The sequence below is a fragment of the Pituophis catenifer genome, unplaced genomic scaffold (genome assembly GCF_029215685.1).
Source record: "Pituophis catenifer annectens isolate HBS135680 unplaced genomic scaffold, rPitCat1.0.hap2 SCAF_1, whole genome shotgun sequence".
Taxonomy (NCBI): domain Eukaryota; kingdom Metazoa; phylum Chordata; class Lepidosauria; order Squamata; family Colubridae; genus Pituophis; species Pituophis catenifer.
The window spans coordinates 62762863-62786878 of NW_027256881.1; the positions used below are offsets into that span (position 1 = coordinate 62762863).

At 37.8% G+C, this 24016-nt stretch overlaps 1 protein-coding gene across 1 annotated transcript in view; it reads right to left on the reverse strand.

The window, feature by feature from the left end:
• VIT (vitrin) overlaps window positions 1-23502 on the reverse strand; it is a 32601-nt gene extending 9099 nt beyond the window's left edge. The window contains exons 1-9 of the mRNA XM_070950281.1: window positions 23469-23502; window positions 22779-22844; window positions 20153-20309; window positions 18876-19009; window positions 14403-14477; window positions 9506-9727; window positions 6885-6941; window positions 6356-6394; window positions 5410-5457 (exon numbers count right to left, since the gene is read on the reverse strand). Of these exons, the coding sequence (XP_070806382.1) occupies window positions 5410-5457; window positions 6356-6394; window positions 6885-6941; window positions 9506-9727; window positions 14403-14477; window positions 18876-19009; window positions 20153-20309; window positions 22779-22844; window positions 23469-23502 (832 nt within the window). The remainder of the gene's footprint in view (window positions 1-5409; window positions 5458-6355; window positions 6395-6884; window positions 6942-9505; window positions 9728-14402; window positions 14478-18875; window positions 19010-20152; window positions 20310-22778; window positions 22845-23468) is intronic.
• Between the last annotated feature and the right edge of the window lie 514 nt (window positions 23503-24016).

Here is a 24016-nt window from a genome sequence, read left to right on the forward strand (position 1 = left end):
GCACAGAAAGGGAAAATGTTTTAGACAAGAGGGAACTTCTGTCAGTGTCCAGATAAGATGGAAGAATCTGAAGAAAGCATAGGTCCAGTTGTGCCCTGGTACAACTTCCTTGGAGAGCTCCGAAAGCTTTACAGTCCAGTGTTTTCAACCTATTTTATATTCAATCCCACTTCAAAGAAACTGGGTCTCCACATGATAGAAATAAAAAGTTATGTGTGCAGGTAGTCCTTGCCTTCCAATCACAATTGGGATCGGACTTTCAGTTGCTAAGTAATGTGGTTGTTAAGTGAATTATCACATGACTGGACCTAATTTTACAACCATTTTACCACAGTTGTTAAGTGAGTACCTGCAGTTCTTAAGTGATTCATGCGGTTGTTAAGGGAAACCAACTTCTCCTCTTGACTTTGCTTGTTGGAAGCCAGCTGGGCAGGTTGCAAATCAGGATCCCATGACCATAAGACACTACAACCATTGTAACATGCAATCACATGACCATGGAGATGATGTGATGGTTGTAACTTTGAGGACAGGTCATAAGTCACTTTTTCTGAGGGTGTTGTTACTTCAAATTGTTGTTACACAAATAAATCACAAGTTGAGGGCTAGCTGCAATATATTTTTCCCTATAAGTGAAATGTTAGAAACGTAAGCTAAAATATCAGTGAGGTCAGATGTGTCCTAACTACACCGCTTCTGAATGCACCTCTGGCATGTTTACCACTAGTTGAGAACCAGTTCTACAGTACATGTATTGCAGTGGTGGGTTTCAATTTTTTTTACTACCGGTTCTGTGGGCGTGGCTTGGTGGGTGTGGTGTGGCTTGGTGGGTGTGGCTTGGTGGGCATGGCAGGGGAAGGATACTGTAAAATCTTCATTCCCTCCCCACTCCAGGGGAAGGATACTGTAAAATCTCCATTTCCTCCCGATCAGCTGGGATTTGGGAGGCAGAGAATAGATGGGGGTGGGGCCAGTCAAAATTTTTACTACCAGTTCTCCGAACTACTCAAAATTTCTGCTACCGGTTCTCCAGACCTGGTCAAACCTGCTGAAACCCACCTCTGATGTATTGCTGGATGTACAGGGCTACATTCTACATTCTTCACCTGCTGAATGAGGCTATCCCTGGAGATGCACTGGCAACACAAGTGGACAGAGAACCCTACCACCAATTAAGTGGGTCAGCCTGATGGTATCTCACAATAAGGTAAAGGTTCCCCTCGCACATACATGCTAGTTGTTCCCGACTCTACGGGGTGGTGCTCATCTCTGCTTCAAAGCCGAAGAGGCCAGTGCTATCCGAAGATGTCTCCATGGTCATGTGGCCGGCATGAATAAATGCCAAAGGCGCATGGAACGCTGTTACCTTCCCACCAAAGGTGGTCCCTATTTTTCTACTTGCATTTTTTATGTGCTTTCGAACTGCTAGGTTGGCAGAAGCTGGGACAAGTAACGGGAGCTCAACCCATGACACGGCACTAGGGATTTGAACTGCTGAACTGCTGACCTTTCGATCAACAAGCTCAGCATCTTAGCCACTGAGCCACCGTGTCCCACTATCTCACAGTACCAATCCTTAAATGCTGCACCACTTGCCTGTCCATTTGCAAACTCTTGGGTCCCCTTTAAAGTGCTGACTTTACCCCTAAAAGCCTGAAGACCCCCAGAGCTTAAAAGACCATCATGGGGGAGGGAGATACACACTTTGCTACTGCAAGTTGGGAAACACAATTCTTTTTTTGAACCCCAGATAACACAGAGCATCTAATGTTCACAGGTTATTGATGCAGTTCTTATGCAGAGTTGAGATTTTAAAAATTTAACCTAGCCAGGCTGGCTTGATCCCACTGTTTCGGTTAAATTGAATTGATTTTAATTGGGTTGTTTTAAATTGTGGCCAAAAATATTTAATTATTTTTAAATTGTTTTTAAATTTTGTATGTTCTGTTTTTATTCTGGCTGTTCACTGCCCTGAGTCCTGCTGGAGAAGGGCGGTATACAAATTAAAACAAATAAATAAAATAAATAAATAAAATAAAAAAAATATTTTCACCAACTCTGCTTGCATTATCATAGACACAGCTCTCTTTTTAAAAATGTAATTTTATGGAAAATGTTAAAAGCAAGAGCAAAAATTCATTCAAACTAAAATAGAGTAAGAAGGGGAAAAAGAAGGAAATAAAAGAGAAAACTAAAATGCCAAAAAAAAAAGGAAAGAAAAAAGGTAGAAGAAAAATAGAAAAGAAAGAAAAAATATATAAAGAAATGACTTCTTATCTTCTTTACAGCAGTTATGACTAAAATTACAGATCCCTTTCTTTAAAGCTACAACATGACTTTCTTCTTTCTATTATCTATCCTGTCTAATTGTCAAAATAATCAGTTTATTTTTTTCTGTTTTATTTTTTAAAAAGTCCACAAGTCAGCACTAAATACAGACATTGTCTTTTCTCTAATCAAAAGGTCGATCTGGCCACCTAGCAAACTTCTATCATCTTCACCGAAATCACAGACAGGGCTTCCAATGTTGTCTTGAAAGCTGGCTATGTCACCTAAGTGCCAGCAACCTCAGAAGAGGAAGGCCACCCAACGTGCATCTCTCAGAGCTGATTGAAAAGGTTGCTGTTTCCAGGGAGGCCTGCAAGTTCCCAGGCTTGCTTTAAAATGGCATTGTCAAGTCCTGAGAATCTCAGCTCATTGACGTGGGACTTTGCGGCAAGCTAATTAAGCTTTTTTCACCACCAGATCGTCACAGCTGTCTGGGCTCATTAAATCTCTATTCAGGCAGCAGTTGTCTCATACCAACTAAAAATAATTCTCTTTGAAATGATAATTGGCATGCATCAAACAATCACAGGGCCAACTTTATATTGCATTCTGGTCTCTTGGAAATCCTCCATCCTGGTAGCTCCCTCTATCTAAGATGTGAAATTCTTTTGCAATGAATCACTTTCTACCCACCATGATCGACTTCTACAGTTTATTTCCTAATTCTGACAATCTTCTAAAATGATCTGAACATCAATGGATGCTTTGGCCAAAATAAAGGAACAAAACCAACAACAACCAAACACAAACACCAATTCAAGATTTTTGTTTGCTTGCATACTCTCTTTGTGTATTTCCAGCATCAGGCAGTAATTTGTAACGTGAAACTATCTCTGAAAGAAAAAAGCCTAGAATGATCTCATTTTATCTTATACACTGGATGAATTCAGCCTGTGTACCAAATGAACCCTGAAAGTATTTTTCCAGTGGGGATCCATAAATGAAAATTGATCAGCTGATCAAGAGTGTGTAGTATAAATCTAATTCAAAGCACTTCAATTTATTATTTCAAATTATCTGACATATTTATTATTATTATTTATTAATCAAATTTCTAACCCGCCCTACTCCTGAAGGACTCAGGGCGGTGAACAGCCAAGATAAAATACAGATAATACAAATATTAAAAATCCCTTAAAATTATTAAATATTTTGGCCGAAACACAGATTAAAACACCCAATTTATAAAATCACGAATTAAAAATTTAAAAGAGGAGAGTTAGGCCAGCCCAGCCTGAAATAAAAAAGTTTTGAGAGCACGACGAAATGTGCACAGGTCCGGGATCCTCCGTATCTCTGCGGGGAGCTTGTTCCAGATGGTAGGTGCCCCCACAGAGAAGGCTCTCCCCCTGGGGGCCGCCAGTCGACACTGTTTGGCCGACGGCACCCTGAGGAGCCCCTCTCTATGGGAGTGTACTGGTCGGTGAGAGGCTATTGGTAGCAGAAGGCGGTCTCGTAAATACCCCGGTCCGATGCCATGGAGCGCTCTAAAGGTGGTAACCAAAACCTTGAAGCGCACCCGGAAGACCACCGGGAGCCAATGTAGCTCGCGCAGGAGGGGGGTCACATGGGAGCGCCATGTCGCTCCCATAACCACCCGCGTGGCTGCATTCTGGACCAGCTGGAGCCTCCATGTGTTCCTCAAGGGGAGCCCCATGTAGAGAGCATTGCAGTAGTCCAGGCGGGAAGTAACGAGAGCATGAGTGACTGTATTTAACGAGTCCCGATCCAGAAAGGGACGCAACTGGCGAATCAGGCGGACCTGATAAAAAGTCCCCCTGGCCACGGCCGTCATGTGCTCTTCTAAAGACAGCCGTGAGTCCAGAGGACACCCAAGTTGCGAACCCTCTCCGTGGGGGCCAATGACTCGCCCCCAATAGTCAGTGATGGCACCAACTGACTATATTGGGATGTCGGAAACCACAGCCACTCGGTCTTGGTTGGGTTGAGCCTGAGTCTGTTTCTTGCCATCCAGATCTGCACGGCCTCCAGGCACTGGGACATCACTTCAAGGGCATTATTGGGGTGGTCCGGGGTGGAGATGTACAGCTGAGTGTCGTCAGCGTACTGATGGTACTTCACCCCAAAACCATGGATGATCTCACCCAGCGGCTTCACATAAATGTTGAACAGAAGGGGCGAGAGGACCGACCCTTGTGGCACCCCACATACAAGGGGCCTCGGGGTCGACCTCTGCCCCCCTGTCAACACAGACTGCAACCAGTCAGAGAGAAAGGAGGAGAACCACCGTAGGATGGTGCCCCCCACCCTTAACTCCTCTAGCCGGTGCAGCATGATACCATGGTCGATGGTATCAAAAGCCGCTGAGAGGTCTAATAGGACCAGGACAGAGGAACACCCCTGACCTGAGCCCTCCAGAGATCATCCACCAACGCGACCAATGCCGTTTCCGTGCTGTACCCAGGCCTGAAGCCCGACTGGAATGGATCCAGATACGACTATTCATCCAGGTACTGGGGTAGCTGTCACGCTACCACACTCTCAACAACCTTCGCAACGAAGCGAAGGTTGGAGACTGGACGATAATTTGCCAACACTGCCGGGTCCAGGGAAGGCTTCTTGAGGAGAGGCCTCACCACCGCCTCTTTCAAGGCGGCAGGAAAGACACCCTCACTCAAAGAAGCATTTATAATCCCCTGGAGCCAGCCTCGTGTAACCTCCCGAGAGGCCAGCACCAACCAGGAGGGACACGGGTCCAGTAAACATGTGGCTGCGCTCAGTCTGCCCAGTATCCTGTCCACGTCTTCGGGCGTCACAGAATCAAACTCTTCCCAGATAATACTCACAAGACCTGCCTCTGTCCTCCCCCCTGAATCTACCCAGTCAGAGTCCAGGTGTTCCCGAATCTGAGCGATGCTTATGATTTGCTTATATGCCTTAATTTGCATATATTTTTATGAACTGAGCGAGACACAAGACTCAAAAGAATCTTATCTCATCATCCTATGTAAGGAACTTCACCATAACAAAAAATAAATGCTTGTGTTTCCTGCACATGTGAAATATGCACGCTTGTTGTACATTCTTGCTGCTTAATAGACTTCGTGGAAAGATTTTTACCTGGGTCCAAAAGGCTTGATCCAGACTTCCACGCATCTGTTTCGGTAGCTGTTATGGACAAAAGACGAACATAATTATTATTCAAACAACCAATTTAATCTTAAAATAATGGAAAAAATATTACATCTTAAGAAGTACATGAGATTAACTTTGTTGAAATAATGAAAATAGCAGAGCATGCACAGAGTAAAACAAACCCTGCCTTAAGTTTATTTTGAGAGGCATTTCTGGCTGTCACAAAAATCCTTGGAATTGTAACATGAACTTGGAGAAACAGTTTGTGGCTTTCCTGTACTAGAGGATCTTCTTCTCTTTTGCAAGTATCAAATTTTAATACTAAGATATTTGCCAAAAAAATCTTTGGAAAATTTGAAGCAGTAGATTAAAATTGTAGAGAGAAACTGAGGGATGGCCTTATTTATTTTCAATGCTTGTTTGCTAAATTTTGTGGTTTTGTTCTTTTGGCTGTTCTACTTTTGCTTTCCTATGGAGTTGATTTCCTGACTTATCAACCTACTAGGGTTGACATAATTTATTATAGGTAAACTAAGGTTTAATTACTGTAAGGTTTTCAATTATTACTTCAGAGGATACTTAGTGGACAACTATAAAATTGCCTCTATATTAATATAGAGCAACTAAGATAAAGCTATTTAAATTTGGCTCAATCATATTAAACAATTTTGAAAATTTACTAGGAAGTAATAACAAGGTACTTATTCAAAAGCAAGTACTGTATATTGAGATAGTTTTACTTTTAGGAATATGAGCTCTTTCTAAGAAAAACTGTAAAATAATAAAAACTTTATCTATTTTAGAATGAAGAATAATAGTTCTGTTACTTGTGTAGCCACAAGCCTTAAAATATTTTACTGTTAATTAATGTCAGTTAATTAATAACCTTTAACATTCTCTTAATTAGAAAATCCATTGAATTAGGACATACCTTGATTCTGAGTTCTTCCTTGTGCAGCTTGAACTTGCCCTAAAATAGGAGATGGAATATTTTATTTGAAATTTTGCAAACTTTGTAAAAAGTGTGTTTTTTTAAAAAAAGGATTGATTTTACCATTTTGAAAGTTGAAAATGCTTGTGTTAATCCTTTAAACTAGAGCTGTGATGGTGCAGCGGTTACAATGCAGTATTGCAGCTAATTCTGCCGACTGTCAGGAGTTTGATCCTGACCCGTTCAAGATTAACTCAGTTTTCCATCCTTCTGAGGTCATTAAACTGAAGATCCAGATTGTTGGGGGCATTAAGTTGACTCTGTAAGCCGCTTAGAGAGGGTTGTAAAGCACTATAAAGCGGTATATAAGTTTAAGTGCTATTGCTATATTATAGATATAATTGAAATTTCAGTACTTTCTTCTCTACTGAATGAAATCAATTTAAAATAGATAGTTGGTTTTATTAATATTTGCTTTCAGGCACACCTGAGAGGGCTGTGGTTTCAGTAAAGCTGTCCTGGTACTTACTTGATGCTGATGCTGCCGCCGCCATCGCTGAATAAACTGGATGGACATTGCTAGAGCCTAAGAACGAACAAGAAAATATCTTACTACTGAGAACAAAAGCACAAGAATGGTAGTGTGTGAAACAAGCTGATGGGAGCAGCAGGGGGAAAGAGTTAAAGCATAAATATAAGCCTAGATGTCTTAGTTTTGGATATACTTTTCACTTCTTGGTGACTTCATGAACACAATCATGCAATCGTCTTAGAAACAATACAGAAGGGATGGTTGATCCCTACAGGGAAAGAAATTGTGAAGTGAAATAAGACATTGTGTTGCTAAGGGAGGTCCCCAATCAACTCTTGCTCTTGGGGTAGTCTTCTGATGAGTCCATGGATAGCACATTGTTTGGGAGTGAGCTTGATGCCAATGGCATCCATGTGAAATTCCAAATGAAAACTAAGCAAGAGAGATGGAAAAAAGAAGGAAAGTAATCTGGAAAGATGAAATGGAAGGTTGAGACTGAAGAAGTCCTGGTCTCAGGTGGTTGACAGAGCCTGCATGTTCTCCAGCACAGGGCAAGGTCACAGCTGGGAAAAGATTGATCTACTCTCACAGGAAGCTGTGCCAGAACTTTTTTCAGCTCTGTTTTCAGAAGGAGTCCTACCTCAGAATGTTCTGGCTCTGGCTCTGTTGTCCTACCTCAGAAAGTTCTGGCTCTGAAAAATTTTTTTCCAAAGCAGAGCCAGAACATTTTGAGGTATGCGCATTCAGGTAAAAAATTGAGAGCAAAAGTACGTGCTGCATTTTATTTTGTGAAACCAACTCTCTCTCTATTGAATGCATATAAACAAAGCATTAAGAATGTTAGCCTCTAGATGTTAGAGGACTGCAGTCACGATTATTCAAATCTCAATAACATCTGAAAGGCCACACATTGTCAATACTTAGGAAAAATTGTTAATTCGTGTTTATGAAAAATTAAAAGGACTATTTTATGAGGCTGATATTCTAAAGTGGGAAAAAAGGCTGGGCTGTGGAAAGCATTGATTTGCTAGTAGAGAAAGATTTGTGAAAAAGGCTAAAAGACTGCCTCTGGAAGTCCTACCATCATATTCATGAAAGTCTCAGTTGCTGAATAGGTAGTCCTCGACTTACAATCACAATTGAGCCCAAAATTTATGTTGCTAAGCAAGACAATTGTAAAGTGAAGTTTACCACCATTCTAACCACAATTGTTAAGTGATTCACTGCAGTTATTAAGTTAGTAACATGGTTGCTAAGTGAATCTGGCTTCTCCATTGTCTTTGCTTGTCAGAAGGTCACAAAAGGTCCCATGACTCTGGGATACTGCAACCATCATAAAGATGAGTCAGTTACCAAGCATCTGAATTTTGATGTAACCAGGGAGATATTGCAACACTGTAAGTGCGGGAAATGGTCATAAATCACTTTTTTCAGTGCTGTTGTAATTTCAATGGTCACTAAATGAACTTTTGTAAGTTGAGGACTACCTTGTGCCACAGTGTACTTCTCATTAATATTGTTTCACTAGAATAAATGGAATAAAAAAAAATCAAAACAGAATTTAAAAAGAAAAAAGTGTTATGAATTCTATGAAAATTAACTTGATTGCTTTATACCTTGTTTTGTTTGAACTTGGCTTATGACTACATGTAATAAACCAGGACTACATGCAAACTATTCACATCCCTGGCAGGGCTTTTTCAGATAGAACATGTAGAGCCTAGATCAGGGGTAGGCAACCTTCAACACTCAAAGAGCCACAAAGGCCCTAACCGGAAGACCCCCATTTAATTCTGGAGTCAACCGGAAGTCCGGTTCCCCCCACCATAGTGTCTCCTCCTAGCATGGCGTCCTTTTTCCTCTACCTATCCTAACTGAAAGCCTTATCTATTGTGGAGCTGATGGGCAACAGGGAGCCGCAGTACAGGGATGAAAGAGTCACATGCGGCTCCAGAGCCGCAGGTTGCTGACCGCTCGCCTAGATTATGAAATTTTGGGCAGAGTGCAGAAAAGCACTGGATACGAATGAAGGAGCTGAGACTGAAATTAAAAAAGACAAAGACTATTAGGCATCCTAATCAAGAGATGGAAGCACAGTTGTATCTAAAAAGTTTAAGCCCTCTGATCAAATAGTACATTTCGGTGTGTCCCAAAGTTTAGAAAATGAGCAAACAATGGGGCTGAAAAGAAATGGTTATATCAACCATGAAGTATCTGTATAAAAGAAGGATAGAAGTTTTGGAATGATCTTCATAGTCTCTGTTTGGAGGTCTGAAACATGCGATGTGTGCATGGAGAGCTATGAATATTTCTGAATGAAAAGAATTGTGTAGAGTTGAAACATTTTTTAAATCCACAGTGAGGTAACATTTGGAAGAGACTCAGACATTTCTCTACTTCACTGAACTATAAGAAGTAGGAGGAGATAGAGCACCATCAGACTTGCATGGTTCTGAACAATCTTCTCTGGAGTCATCAGAAGACCACTGCTTTAAATTTGAGATGAGATGATGAGATGAGAATGGTGATGAGGAGGCAGATCTAACAAATTTGTTCCATTGCCCTATCGAACTGGATTATTAAAAGCTAGATTGTGAAGCTCTTCTCGTTCCACTCACCCAGATCCCTGACCTTGTGGACTGCAATGAGAGGCTTTGCCACTGTAACAGTTGTCACTTTGGTGAAGGTCGTTGGTGCAATGGTGGTTGAAGTGACGGTTGTCTTTGGAGTTGGGCTGACAAATTCGGTTGTGGTGGTAAAGGGTTTGAATGTGTGAGCGGCACCATGTGTGGCTGGTAATGGAGCAGCAGTTGTCTGAGATCCTTTCCGTAATGAATTTCCTATATCAAGGTTGAAATATAGCATCTCACTGAAAAAAAGCACTTTCTTTAATAGCTTTGCCCTCCATATGTACCAGCTAAAATAATTAGGTTGGGTTTCAGCTGTAGTTTGGGGATGGCTGTAAATGAAGATACAATGTGATCTACATGAAAACAGCTAGAACTAAGAGCATGCCCATAAGCATGCCAAACCCATGAGAAAGATGGTGTGCTCAGCAGTCCAGCAGTGAACCAGCAGATGGTTTATGCTTTCAAAGTGTTTTGTATCAAGATTTATTATTTATTTATTTATTTTATTTTATTTTATTTTATTTTATTTTATTTTATTTTATTTTATTTTATTTTATTTTATTTTATTTTATTTTATTTTATTTTATTTTATTTTATTTTATTTTATTTTATTTTATTTTATTTGTATACCGCCCTTCTCCAACAGGACTCAGGGCGGTGAACAGCCATGGTAAAACACAACATATAAAATTTAAAAGCAGTTTAAAAGACATTAAATAATTTTGGCCATCAATTTAAAACAACCCAGTTAAAACCAATTACAAATTAAAACCGCAAGGATGGGATCAAGCCAGCCCGGCTAGATGAAATAGATGTGTTTTCAGGGCCCGACGAAAAGTCCAGAGATCTGGTATCATGCGTATCTCTGGGGGGTAGGTCATTCCAGAGGGCAGGTGCCGCCACAGAGAAAGCTCTCCCCCTGGGGGTCGCCAGCCGACATTGTCTGGCCGACGGCACCCTGAGGAGGCCCTCTCTGTACGAGCGAACTGGCCGGTGGGAGGCTATTGGCGGCAGAAGGCGGTCTCGTAGATTGCCCTTTTTAGTAAAAACAATATAATAAACAAATGTACTAGGTGTGCATATATGTAGTCAAACTGGGGCTTGAATATAAATAAGTAAAATTTAAAATAATTTAGAAAAAAAAATAATGTAATGAAAGTAATTTTGAGGGTAAAGGTTTATTCTCCAACCTTGTGGGTTGGTTTCTGAACATTTCGTTACCAGGCTAGGTAACATCTTCAGCGGAGTTTAGGGGATGTCAGAATCAGGGTTCTGTTTATAAGGGCTTAGGTGTGGATGTTTATAAGGGCTTATAAGGGCTTAGGTGTGGATGTGTCAATTGAGGGTCTTGTGACAGGTCTTGTGATGAGTCATCTGTGAATCATCTGTGAGTCATGACTCACAGCTGACTCATCACAAGATCTGCCTCAATTGACACACCCACACCTAAGCCCTTATAAACAGAACTCTGATTCTGACATCCCCTAAAGATGTTAAAGAGGCTGAAGATGTTACCTAGCTTGGTAATGAAACATTTGGAAACCAACCCACAAGCTCGGAGAACGAAGTTTTGCCCTCATCCTTCATCTGAGCTATAGATATTTGCCACTATAGCGAAGGTAATTTTACGTATTTCTAGGTATTTGAGTTGGTAGGTCACTTGTCTTGTCATATCATTGTTCATGATATGTATCAACAAAGCCAGAAAGACCCAAGAGAAGCCAAAATTTGCCTACTCGACATGACAAGTAGATCCTTTGTGGAATATGGGATATGATTTCCAGCTGTTTGATTAAAGAAAAAATGCTACCATGGAGTGAGATATGTAGATCCCCACTTCAACCCCTGATGTTCTCCCCCAAACTCCTCTTCAGTGTCAGTGACATACTGGAAAGTGCTGCAGCTGGGGAGAACATTTGAGGAGTCTGATGTAGCAGCCTTACAGGGATTCACTTGTACTAGGAAAAGTCATATTGATCCAGGCAAATGTAAAATACCTGAGTTAGTTAAAATACTAGATACATCAGACTTTTTAAAATTCTTTTGAATCATATTCAATTCTTAGAGATTGCCTGGACAAGTGCCTCCAGTTTTCATGGCAAGGTTTTTCAGAAGTGATTTGCCATTGCCTCTTTCCTAGGGCTGAGATAATGTGACTGGCCCAAGGTCACCCAGTTGGCTTTGTGCCTAGAGTGGGAGTAAAACTCAGAGTCTCCTGGTTTCTAGCCTGGTTTTCTTAGTCACTTTGTTAAACTGTTTATCTCCCTCTGACAAAAACATACTTATTTCTTTTAAAATACATTCTCAAGGCTGGAAATGTATTTTTAATTTTATACCCAAACCCTTCATTTAAAAGTTAAGTTATGATATTGAACGAATTACATGTTAGCCTCTGGCAAAAAAGGAAATGGGGTAACATTATTCTACAGTACCACAGAAGGGCAGACTGTCTGAAATGAACTGAAATTCTCAGCCCAGTGATAAAATCAATTTTTGATTAGCAGCATAGAATCTTGCAGTTTCACAAAGATGCAGTCATTTAATGCATGTTTTTGTGGAAGAAGCTTTAAGTTTATTATCTGGCAGACTGAAAGAAGAATTAGAACATAATAATAATAATAATAGAAGTAGTAGTAAGTAGAATGACTATGGCAAAAGTATCAATATTATTTATTTATTTATTTATTTATTTATTTATTTATTTATTTATTTATTTATTTATTTATTTATTTAGCTTATATGCTGCCCTCTCTCTGGAAAGGACTCAGAGTGGCTCACAGCAATAAAAACAGATAAAATCAATATTAAGTGTTAAAAACCATTAAAACTCCCCTTAAAAACCTTAAAAACCCCTTCAGCCCAATCCGGCCTGGCAAAATAACCATGTCTTAAGGTCACGATGGAAAGAGCGCAGGTCAGGGGCCACCTGGAGCTCCAGGGGGAGTTGATTCAATAAGGTAGGTGCGCTCACAGAAAAAGCCCGTTCCCTAGGAGTCACCAGATGACACTGCCTGGCCGATGGCACTCCAAGGAGGCCCTCCCTATGGGAACGCACCTTTGTAGTAGTAAGCACCTTAGATCAGTGGTGAAATTCAATTTCTTTTACTACCAGTTCTGTGGACTTAGCTTGGTGGGCGTGGCAGGGGAAGGATACTGCAAAATCTCCCTTCCCACCCCACTCCAGGGGAAGGATACTGCAAAATCCCCATTCCCTTCCCACTCCTAGGGAAAGGATGTTGCAAAATCTCCATTCCCACCCCACTCTGGGGCCAGTCAGAGGTGGCATTTGCCAGTTCTCCAAACTACTCAACATTTCTGCTACCAGTTCTCCAAACTACTCAAAATTTCCACTACCAGTTCTCCAGAACCTGTCAGAACTTGCTGGATTTCACCCCTGCCTTAGATGCAATTCCAAAACATCTGGAGCATCATTTGAATACCATTGGCATTGACAAAATCACTGCCAGTCAATTGCAAGAAGCAGTTTTACTTAGAACAGCTTAAATCATTGATACCCTTAACACACTCAAAGAAGTACGTCTGCCTATCTCAGGTCCTTGGGAAGACTTCATAGTGGATAAACATGCCAAATCCAGTCTAAACATCTGATTGATTGCAACTAATCATAATGTCAGAAGGGGCACATTTTCCCAGTGCAATTATTAGGAGCTTGACGTTGCTTTTAATAAAAGTGAATTCTGCAATTATTGGCCAAGCTTGGTGGGGTTTCAAAGAAATGCTGAACTGTATGTTTTTAATACAAAATTTAAAATGCTTCATTTTTTATTTATACCAAGCCTTGATCTTTGTCAGTTGTCAAATTGTCAAAACACTTCTTTTAAAAAAAATATTCATTAGGATGAAAAAAAGGCAGCCCAGAAAAGTTGTACAATAGAGTCAAAAATAGCTCAAACACTTGCATGGCAGATATAAATGAGAACAGAATCATCACAGTGAAGATTGTTTGTGCCTGAAGATCATGCATTAAATGTTACTTCAAAACATGGTGGAAAACTCACCTCAAAAGCAGAAACCATTGGAAAGGAACCGAACAATAATTTTACAGTATTAGTTCCAAAGCTAGAAAGATATAACAAACCTCTGGTCTCTAGTATTCCAAGCAAAGATCAAGAACCACAAAATTACATGTATAACAGTGGTGGGTTGCCCCTGGTTCACACCGGTTCTATAGAACCGGTAGTAAAACTGGTGGAAGGCTCCGCCCACTGACCCCAATGTCATCAGAACGCTTCTGCAGATGCACAGAAGAGTGCGTGCGCGCGTCCCCATTGCGAACTGGTAGTAAAGGTAAGTAGAACCCTCCCCTGATGTATAAAATATTGATCACAAACAGCTGGAACATACAGATATGCTAGCAGAAGATTCCAAATATGAAATGGATTGCTTTATATTCAATAAGGAAAAAAATAAACCAAAAAGGCTAACAGGGTATCCTTGAAGCCGCAAAGTTATTAAAAGCACATTCCTAGAAATGAGATCTTGTTTCTTTGCTACATGAATTGGTTCAAGGCTTTGATGATGAGAGTAAGAGGCTGGCCCTACATTTGCAGCTGTAAGGTATGAGGAGAGGCAGAGCAACATAAATCCTTGAATTTTATTTCTCAAGGCATAAACTCTAGTCAGTTAATCATTACCAGGCACTGATTTGCACAATAATTTAAAAAAAAAAAACTTCTTAAGCCTTGTTAAGTGATGAATACAGAAAAGGGCATTAAAGAAACATTTATAGTATTATACTTGTATAAATTATCATAAATATGGTTACAAATCGATCCTGCTCAAGTTCTTAATCTAAGTAACCACAACATGGATACATATGCGGGGAAACAATAATACACCCTCTAGCAGAAAATCCATCACTTGCCTTTAGTGACTGTGCTTTCAGAAGACGAATAAGTCAGAGTTGATGGGTACTGCACACCTCTTTTGGGCTTGCCTTCTAAAGGAAACAAAACAGAAATCTTCGGTCAGTGAATAGATGATCATAAAAGCGCCTATAATTATAAGCCAGCAGGTAAGGAGTTGAGGGTTGCATCAGCTGTGCCTGATATATCAAGAACTGGGCACTCGTATTCAATGATGATGATTATGTCATACACAAAAGATATGAGCCACGGTGGCGCAGTGGTTAGAGTGCAGTACTTCTGTTGACTGCTGGCTGCCTGCAATTTGGCAGTTCAAATCTCACCAGGCTTAAGGTTGACTCAGCCTTCCATCCTTCCGAGGTGGGTAAAATGAGGACCCAAATTGTTGGGGGCAATATGCTGACTCTGCAAACAGCTTAGAAAGGGCTGTAAAGAGGTATATAAATAAATGCTATTGCTATTGCTATATCAATTATGGGCTTACAATCTGGTTGACACAAATTACATCACTGACACCATTTACACAAGAGGGCAGTTATTCCACCTTGCTTTCTTCATGATTCATGAGATCATAACTCTAAGGAATTGAAGCAAGCAGGGTCAAGGAGAAGAGCCTTTTCCGCTGTGGCCCCATCCCTGTAGAACATTCTACCACTGGAGGTGAGAATTTCTCCCTCTCTTTTGGCCTTCCAGAAGGGTATAAAAACCTGGTTTTGCCAGCTGGCCTGGGGCCTCAAGAGGAGCGCTCATGACTGGACATGACTTTATCCCCCTTCCATCCAACTCTTAGCTCTCTTAGTTCAGTTTTAATATAAATCTTAATAATATATATTTAACTTTGTGTTCTTTTAATATTTTAACTATTTTTAACATGTTTTATAATCTCTAAGTTGCCCAGAGTCATCTTGAAGGAGAAATGGGCAGCATAACATTTTAATAAATAAATAAATTTAATAACCTTTATATGGTTGGGTTCATTTACTATCCTAAACCAAAAACGTACAACTGCATTCTAGAACTGTGTCAGAGGTGGCATTCAGTAGGTTCTGCCAGTTCTGGAGAACCGGTAGCGGAAATTTTGAGTAGTTCTGAGAACCGGTATATACCACCTCTGATTGGCCCTGCCCCCATCTATTCTCTGCTTCCCGACTCTCAGCTGATTGGGAGGAAATGGGGATTTTGCAGTAACCTTCCCCTGGAGTGGGGAGGGAATGGAGATTTTACAGTATCCTTCCCCTGCCATGCCCACTAAGCCATGCCCACCAAGCCATGCCACGCCCACCAAGCCACGTCCACAGAACTGATAGTAAAATTTTTTGAATCCCACCACTGAACTGTGTGATATCTCAATCTACCCAAGGCATCTCTAACTACAGAAGAATATTGTTGTATTTGTAGTTAGAGTATTGTGATATTTGTTATTGGACTATATATTTTTATTTTTTTATTTTAAAAGACCTATAAAGCAGTCCATATTGTAACACAAACCTGGGATTCACACAAAACATTAACCCCTCCCCCAATCAGAATAAAAACTATAAAAACATATAGTCCTCTGGGGCAATACTCTCCCATATTTCCACAAATTAATAACTTGATATTAATAATTTAAATAACAAGGGGGAAACCGTTTTAGGAATGTTAATGTGACTTTTCTTGTGCATTTTTACTTAGTTTTCTGGTTCTCCCTCAATAAATGTAGCTTTATGGAGTTTAATGACTAAAAGCAAGGGCTTTAACATCCTACTTTTTCAGCTGTTTCAATTGGTTTCTTCGCATTATTTTCTTTAATCCTCTGTATATCTGGAACCAGAAATATTTCATTTTGATCATATATATTATGTATACCTATAGATCTTAATGGATATTAATTAAATGTGGTCTGTATATATATACACACACACATCATCATCATATATCATCAACATCATCATCATATATAATATAGATTTATGGGCCTACTAAATATTCATCAGCCACACTGATTTGCTGCTCCCTACCTCTTGACCAGATCCTATCTGTACATTTGAATGGAAGCTGTTTTATTGACCCTCTTATTTTCCAAAGTGGTGGTTACGTAATGTTTTTATATTCTTTTAGCCATCTGTTATTATCACGAGAGAGCCAAAAATAAAAGTCAATTTGCTGGAGTCCGTTTACTGAAGAAGCTGCTAAGAAAAGTAAATGTGCCTATTGCACTAGGTTTTTTTTTTTAATGGAAACTAAAAATAGTCACATGCTTGTTTCAATTTTCTAAACTCATCTGGAAGGCACTCATCATCTCCAAAGTTAGGTTTAATATTTGGAAATGTTTTGTCTTGAATACTGAGCTCATACAGTCTTAATTTAACTCCCAATTTATGTGTTTAAGAAAAGTCATCTCCAGATTTATATCGATGATACGCTATGCCAATGCTATGATTTCTTATAATAGCTTATTATAAGCTATCTTATTTTCACTGTGATCTGGCATATCATTCAAACCCAAATCCAGGGCCTAATGTAAGGTTAAATGGTTTAGTCCTCAATAAAAAAATAATAATAAAAGGAGCTGGTGATACAAGAGCAGCCGGGAAGTGTACAGATCTTCACTGGCAGGTTTAAAGCTTGGGTAGATAATGGAACAACCATCTTGCTCAAACCATGGTTGCCACCTTTGAAGGGACATTAACTTCGCATACTTCCTTTTCTAATCACTTTCAGGAATTGCTTGTTAACTGCTTTGCAGCTATTAGGAATCTTCAGATCAAAAAGTTTTACAACACTAGGTGAGTTTTCCTTCAATCCTTAGTGGAATATGTTTCTACTACAAATTTATTTTTTTTTCCAAATAAAAGGAAAATCGTCCAAGTAAAAGTGTGACTCAAACTCTGATTTTAGAAAGATACAAATGAACTAAGATAAATTAGAGATAAGATTTTGGAATTAATTACAAAGATCTTTTTCTGTGGGAAAATGATTTTTTTTTGATTTTTTTTTTGATTTTTAGAAAACAGATTTTAAAAATTGGACACTAGTGGTGTTAGAAGAAACTAAAGATTTCAATTAAAGGAGAAGTATATTTAAACTAGATTTACAATTATGAAACAAAATATAATAACATTGGACATATTGATGGATGTTTTCAATAATATACTCAGAAGTTAGTTATAATAGTGTCTGCCTATTATATTGCCAATATGTCTTCTGATTAAAATTCTGCACTGGTATTCCTGGCTGGAGAGTAGTAAACAAAAAATTTAAGGGATGTTTTTGTCATGAGATCGAATTGTAAAAAGAAATCAAGATAATTTAAGACAGACATATTTAGAAGTAGAATTTGTGTAAAGAGGTTAAATAATGTAGAATGCTGATGCAGAAAAGTTGTTATTAGTATTGAAATTTTGATATGTTTGTTTTTGGTTGTTTATATTTTTTGTTTTTTGTTTGTGTGTGTGTGGTTTTTATTCTTGCTTTTTTTGTGTATTATGTTTCTTTTTGTACTGTGTATTTTAATCTTTGGAAATTTAATAAATATTATTTTTTTAAAAAAATCTGCACTCTTTTTAAGTCATGTTTAGTAATTCAATAACAGATATTGCAGAAGGAATTAAATTGTTTGAGCTTTTTTATTGCCATTTTTTCTATTACCTTTTTTCTTCCTTTACATTTCTTTCTGTCTTATAGCTTTTCTATTTGGAAATGCAGTGATGTAATTTTGCAGTGGAAGTTTTACTGTATTAAAACTGGAGGTTTCCCCGCACCCTTCTGCTTCTTAATAATGAAGCAGACTTATTTGAAACCAATCTTATTGACCTTTGGAGAGATCCAGGATTTGTTGATTTAAATTTCATTTACTTTTTCACATCAAAATCTCTACACACAACAAAATGTTTACCTTGCTGTTCTTACATTAGATATAAATATATCTTACATCTGGAAAAAGTCTACTTTTCTTTAGCCCTTAAGTATCATCCTTCTTTGCTAAATTCACTTAAAATAAATGTTATGTAGTAAAAACAGCTGCTAATGTCATATAAACCATATGCAATTTATTCATGGTGAAGTTTTGCTTGAAAGATCCAAAACAAAATGCTGAACTTTTGCTATTTATATGAATAAATGCTAATAGTGAATATAAATATCATCACATTTCTTATTGCTTTGATGAGCAGTAAAAATAGAACTCTATATTTGAAAACAACCCTAAAAGAAAATATTGGTAGTTGTCAAAATAATATCCTAATATTCCATATATAACATGCTTTATGCTTTGTTGTATCAACTTCTGGCTTTTACTAATTTTATAATTTCAACAAGAGCAAAACTGTCTCTGATTTCCAACTAAAAACAATTACATCCATTCTTGAGTGATTACTGTATAGCATTTAATTGCTACCTTTCACATCAGAGTTTCTCAGAGTTTCTTAGGTTTTTAAATAATGAGAAATGACATATAGGAAGGGGAAAGGGAAAGAAAGGAAGAAATTTACCTGAAAGTATGAAGGATTCCCTCCATCGTGGTAATGAAAGTGAGCGGATTCCATTGGAAAAACTACCCTTGTACCCAGACTGACCAGCAACTTTTTGAACTAAGACTTTTCCTCCAGAGTTGTCAATAATTCCACTGTAAAAGTAACACATTAATGTCATAAGCACATTGTTAACTTACCAGAGCTCTAAGTGATCGTTGAATTACAAGCTCAATACATATAAATTCAGTCCACTTGGAAGAACTGTTTCCAGCCCTTTCCTTTATGTGGAACATTATTACATCATCTTCTGGAGGTCTTCATTGAAACCAGGCAGTGACAGCATGGTGCTCTAGATGCTATGGCATATATGATTTTTTTCAGACGGCCTCCACATGATTCTAATATTAATTGTTTTTTGAACTGGGTTTGTCCTTCTTTCAAGTGCACTGAATTGTATATTAACTCCCCTATGCAATCCTGAATCCATTTGACAAAGTACTTGATAGTACTTGCCAGGCTCAAGGTTGACTCAGCCTTCCATCCTTTCTAAGGTAGGTAAATTGAGGACCCAGTTTGTGGGGGCAATAAGCTGACTTTGTAAAAATATACAAAAGTATGAAGGCTATTGCTTAACGCATTGTAAGCCGCCCTGAGTTTCCGGAGAAGGGCGGCATATAAATCAAATTAAAAAAAAATAATTCTAAGCCTAAGAATCATTCTATAGTCAGACTATATCAAAATGAAACTCTCTGTTCTAAGTATTAGTAGACATTTAGATAAGTTAAGCCTAATGTGTAAGAAGATGGTTCTGTGATTCCCTGAAAGATATCTTCTACCCTGGCATTTCCAAAAAGTTATCATTGATCATATCCCAGAGGGAAGGGTCTATTGCCATTTCCCAGTATAAATTTATGGAAATATCATCGATCGATTTTTATCTGTGTAATTTTGTCAGATCTACAGTTATTTCCCTCATAAATCCATACCCAAATCATTTTGTAAAGTTGCCCTTTTGCTCACTAAGCGGAATTAAAGAAGACCTATTTTCCATCCCCTAAATATACATTAAGATACACTAACCTGAATTCTACTCACGATCATAGTTTTTACAGACTTGACTATAGGCTACCTTTTATTTCCTAATCTTATTTTTCCTATCTTTTGAGAGTTATACAAAATTTTTGGTGAGGAAAAAAGAAACACACCCCATTATGACTCTTACATTTATTGAGCATGCTGATACCTTTCTTTTTTATTTTGGATGCTATTTTGAATTAAACATCAGTTCTGCTGACCTGTGAATAGCAGCAGCACAAACACTGGAAAAAGAGGCATAGATATCAGTGCCATAAACTCGATATTTAACATCCTGACATCCCAAGGGACACTTAGCAATAAATTCTGGGTTGATGATCTTTGCAGCTTTGATGGCACACTCAATCTGTGGAACAGCTGTGGAAGATAAAAGTTGAATGTTATGCTTTAATATAATCTGACACAAAAGCTTTGCAGAAAACAAAGAAATTGTAGGAATTGGCTCTACACTTCATGTGCTTTTATGCCAGTTTTAAAATACTCAGATATTCAACACTGAACCCTTAATCCTTAAAAATTAAAAATAATAAAACTCCCAACTGCAGGGTATCTCCAATGAGTTTACTCTTTCACACCCCAGTTCCAAATGGCCTAATATGCAGTGGAATAAGGTAATAATCACATCCATATTATTGATTTCACATCAAAACAATAATATTTGAATTATGCATTTAATTCCATATATAATTGCTATAATCCAGCAATTTGGTATAAATTCTTCAGATCTGCTCTTTTAGCTTTTCAGATAACATTGGGATTTCAACTCCCAAAATTGCATACCATTAGCTTAGGAATTCAAAGAGTTGTCATCCAACTCTTCCAGATAGATTCTAGGATCCAGGTTATTACAGAAATATGACCAAAGTCTTCATATAAACAATTTCATAAAGAGAGAAATAATCTGATTTGACTTTGCATTAGAGATCACTATGCAGTTTCTTATTCTGCAGTTATTATGTTGAAGAGTGGAAATATAGCTAATGCTATAATTATTAGCTTCCAAGAAAAACAATATTTTATAAGCATATTAGTTTAGCTAAGTCATTGTCTTAGCTATTCAGTTAGCTGAAGAGAAACTTGGGTTGGATCTATGTGGGCTTTATATCAGTTTCTTGTGGAATGTACATAGTCATCTTAATCTTCCTGACTTTGATTTCCTTCCAAATGAAAATGTTGGGTTAATGTTTGTTTGTTTTTTGTCTTAATCCCCTGAAAAACATTTCACTGTCATTTGAGAGAGAGAATGTCAAGTTTTCAAGTGAAAATACGAATGGACAAAAGTTATTCAGGATCCAATCTGAATCGGTCACTGGGACCAGAGGTTTAGTTTTTCAAGCTTTTGGACTCATGTTGGAGCCCATCTGCATGGAACTTCTCTCAAGCAGTTCTCTGTAACTTCTCTAAGTTCTCTCTAGCAAAGATGCTCAAGATACTATTGATGAAATTTTGAAAGATTTAGCAAACATGTGAGAATTCAGGAATGTTGCTGTTGATGATGATTTTAAGCCTATACCACTGCACAATGCAGCACCTGAAAATATTAAGCCCTGTTTAATTCAGATTGCTAGCTTTCCATGGTTTCTGGCAATGGTTTTTCCAATCTAGCTAGGGATGCTGAGATTGAACATGAGATCTTTGACATACAAATCGTATGTCCTGCCATTGCATTATGACTGCATCACTACATGCAGAAGATGGTAAGTTCTGTCTTTATCTTTCCAAATATAATGTTGAGTAACTGCCTGTAGACTAGTTAGAGACATTTGACATATAGATTAGGGCCTATCTGATTTATAGTCTTTCTAATGTTGATATTTATATAGATAAGAAAAGTTTAGGTGATTTTTATCCTTTCCTCTTTCAGATGTGTTGACAGTTTAGGAGTTGCCAGAAATAACATTCCATTTCCTACATTTGGCATTACTTCCAGCCTAACATTGCTTCATAATTAAACCATCAGTTCCATGCATATATTTATCGACTCTACTATACAGGATCAGGCCACTTTGTATTACATCCTTCTTTCTTCTCTCAGCAGCCATTTTTCTTTCTTCTTTCATTTTATTCATTAATTCATGCTCTTTGCCATGTACAACTTTCACATGCAAACTGAAATTATACAACTGTCATAATTGTTAATAGATGGGGCCTTGAATATTCACTGCATCAGTAATGGCTTTATTCTACAAAGGATAAGAAAAGCCTTTGTGGTTCCAATACATTTTCTAACAAGGAAACTCAATTTGGGAAGTTGGATATGTTTAAAAACCATGTGACCACAGCATTTGCTTAACAACTGCAATAAAAGTGGTTGTAAAATTGATGACTAGCTTAACAAATGAATTGCTTAGTGACCAAGATTCTGGTCCCAATTGTCATCATAGGCTGAGGATTACCTGTAGTGAATTTGCTGTAAATTAAATTTGATTAGTTTTCTTCCCCCATCCCTTGCCCAGACTCATCTTGTCATGTGTCTTTATTTTGCTCGCAATTATTACATCTTTCCTGAACATTAAATAATATTATTTGCTCTGAAGGAAGCAACAAGGAGCATCTGGCACACAAAAAGAATTTCAGAATAAATTATGCATAGAAACAAAAGCAGCATGCAGCAGTCTGGACAGGGGTGGGAAACAGTTTAAGTAGGAATAGTTTAGCTGAGAATTATGATTACTGTTAATGGAAGATATTGGAGGCTACATCATTTGTACAGAATGTACAAATATTCTCCAAGTATTCTTGGAGCCAGTTTTCCAATATCTTTCACAAAAGACATGAAAGAGAGTCTAAACTGAGATTACACTTTTACATCATTTGTTTACTTACATTGTTTGGATTTCCTGTTCCTCTTTGTAGTTTCTTTAGTAGCATATACACAAGTCAGCAGTAAAACTAAGGCAAAATAGATAAGTGTAAAAAAAATGTACAATACTGTTTCCCATGAAATTAAAAATTCTTGGGCTGAATGATTTTCTGGAATTATTTATAGTTTTCTTTCAATTCTATAAGTGAAATGATAAGATTTTCTTTCTTTTTTTTTTAAAAAAAAAAGATTTTTATTAATTTTTCAATAAACATGAAACCAAAAATGTACATACAAAAATACATACAAAAACAGAAAAAAAGAATACAAAGAATACAAAAAGAGAAAAAAGAAAGAGAGATAGAGAGAGAGAAAGAGAAAGAGAAGAAAAAGAGAGAAAAGGAGAGGGAAAAAAGGGGGGGAAAGGGATTTTTTTTTTTGCAGAACTGTGTCCATTTGCAAACCTTATTCTTATAGAATACTTATAGTCTATATATTTTACTTCATCAAATTTTGTTATATCTGAAATAATAAGATTTTCTATTAATGTTGTCATTGCCTCAGGTTTTTTTATGTTTGATTTTCAAATTTCCTGATGTTACTACTTTAATTACAGATTTTCAGAGACTCTTTGATTTATCTGCCTGACTTAATATTATCTAAAACTATGGGATAACAAATAAAGCAGAGATTAAAAAATAGGATGCACCTACCAAAGACCACTGCCACTGCTGTTATTCTCTTCATCCTGAGAGAAACTGGACCTTAGAATTCTAACAGAATTCACTGTAAAACAGAAATCCTGATTATTATAAATTATAAAATTATTTTTATAATTTTATTTATTTATTTATTCGCTTCAGTTTTGAAGTTACCCAACTGCATATCAAATCGGAGGGGTTTATAGATTAAACAAACTATTGAGGAGAAAAAGAAGCCAGTTGATTAGAAAACAAAGCCAAGCAGCCAATGCCTATCCTAATTCAGAACTTAGAAGAACAATGAGATCTTAGTTTGCAAAAAGTCAAAAGATGGAAACACTTCAAATCATTCCACAGACATGAACCATCATTAAGAAGGCACACTTCCTAGGTCCTATAAAATGACACTGTTTAATAGATGGCACCCAGAACCACTAATCCCATACTGAATCCCAGTCTCAACCATGACTGAAACACGTTTAGATAATCTGCTACTGCCAGGGTCCTCAGGAATTTTGGCCAATTTTATCCCACCTTTCCTGTACAACCAAAGCCAATAT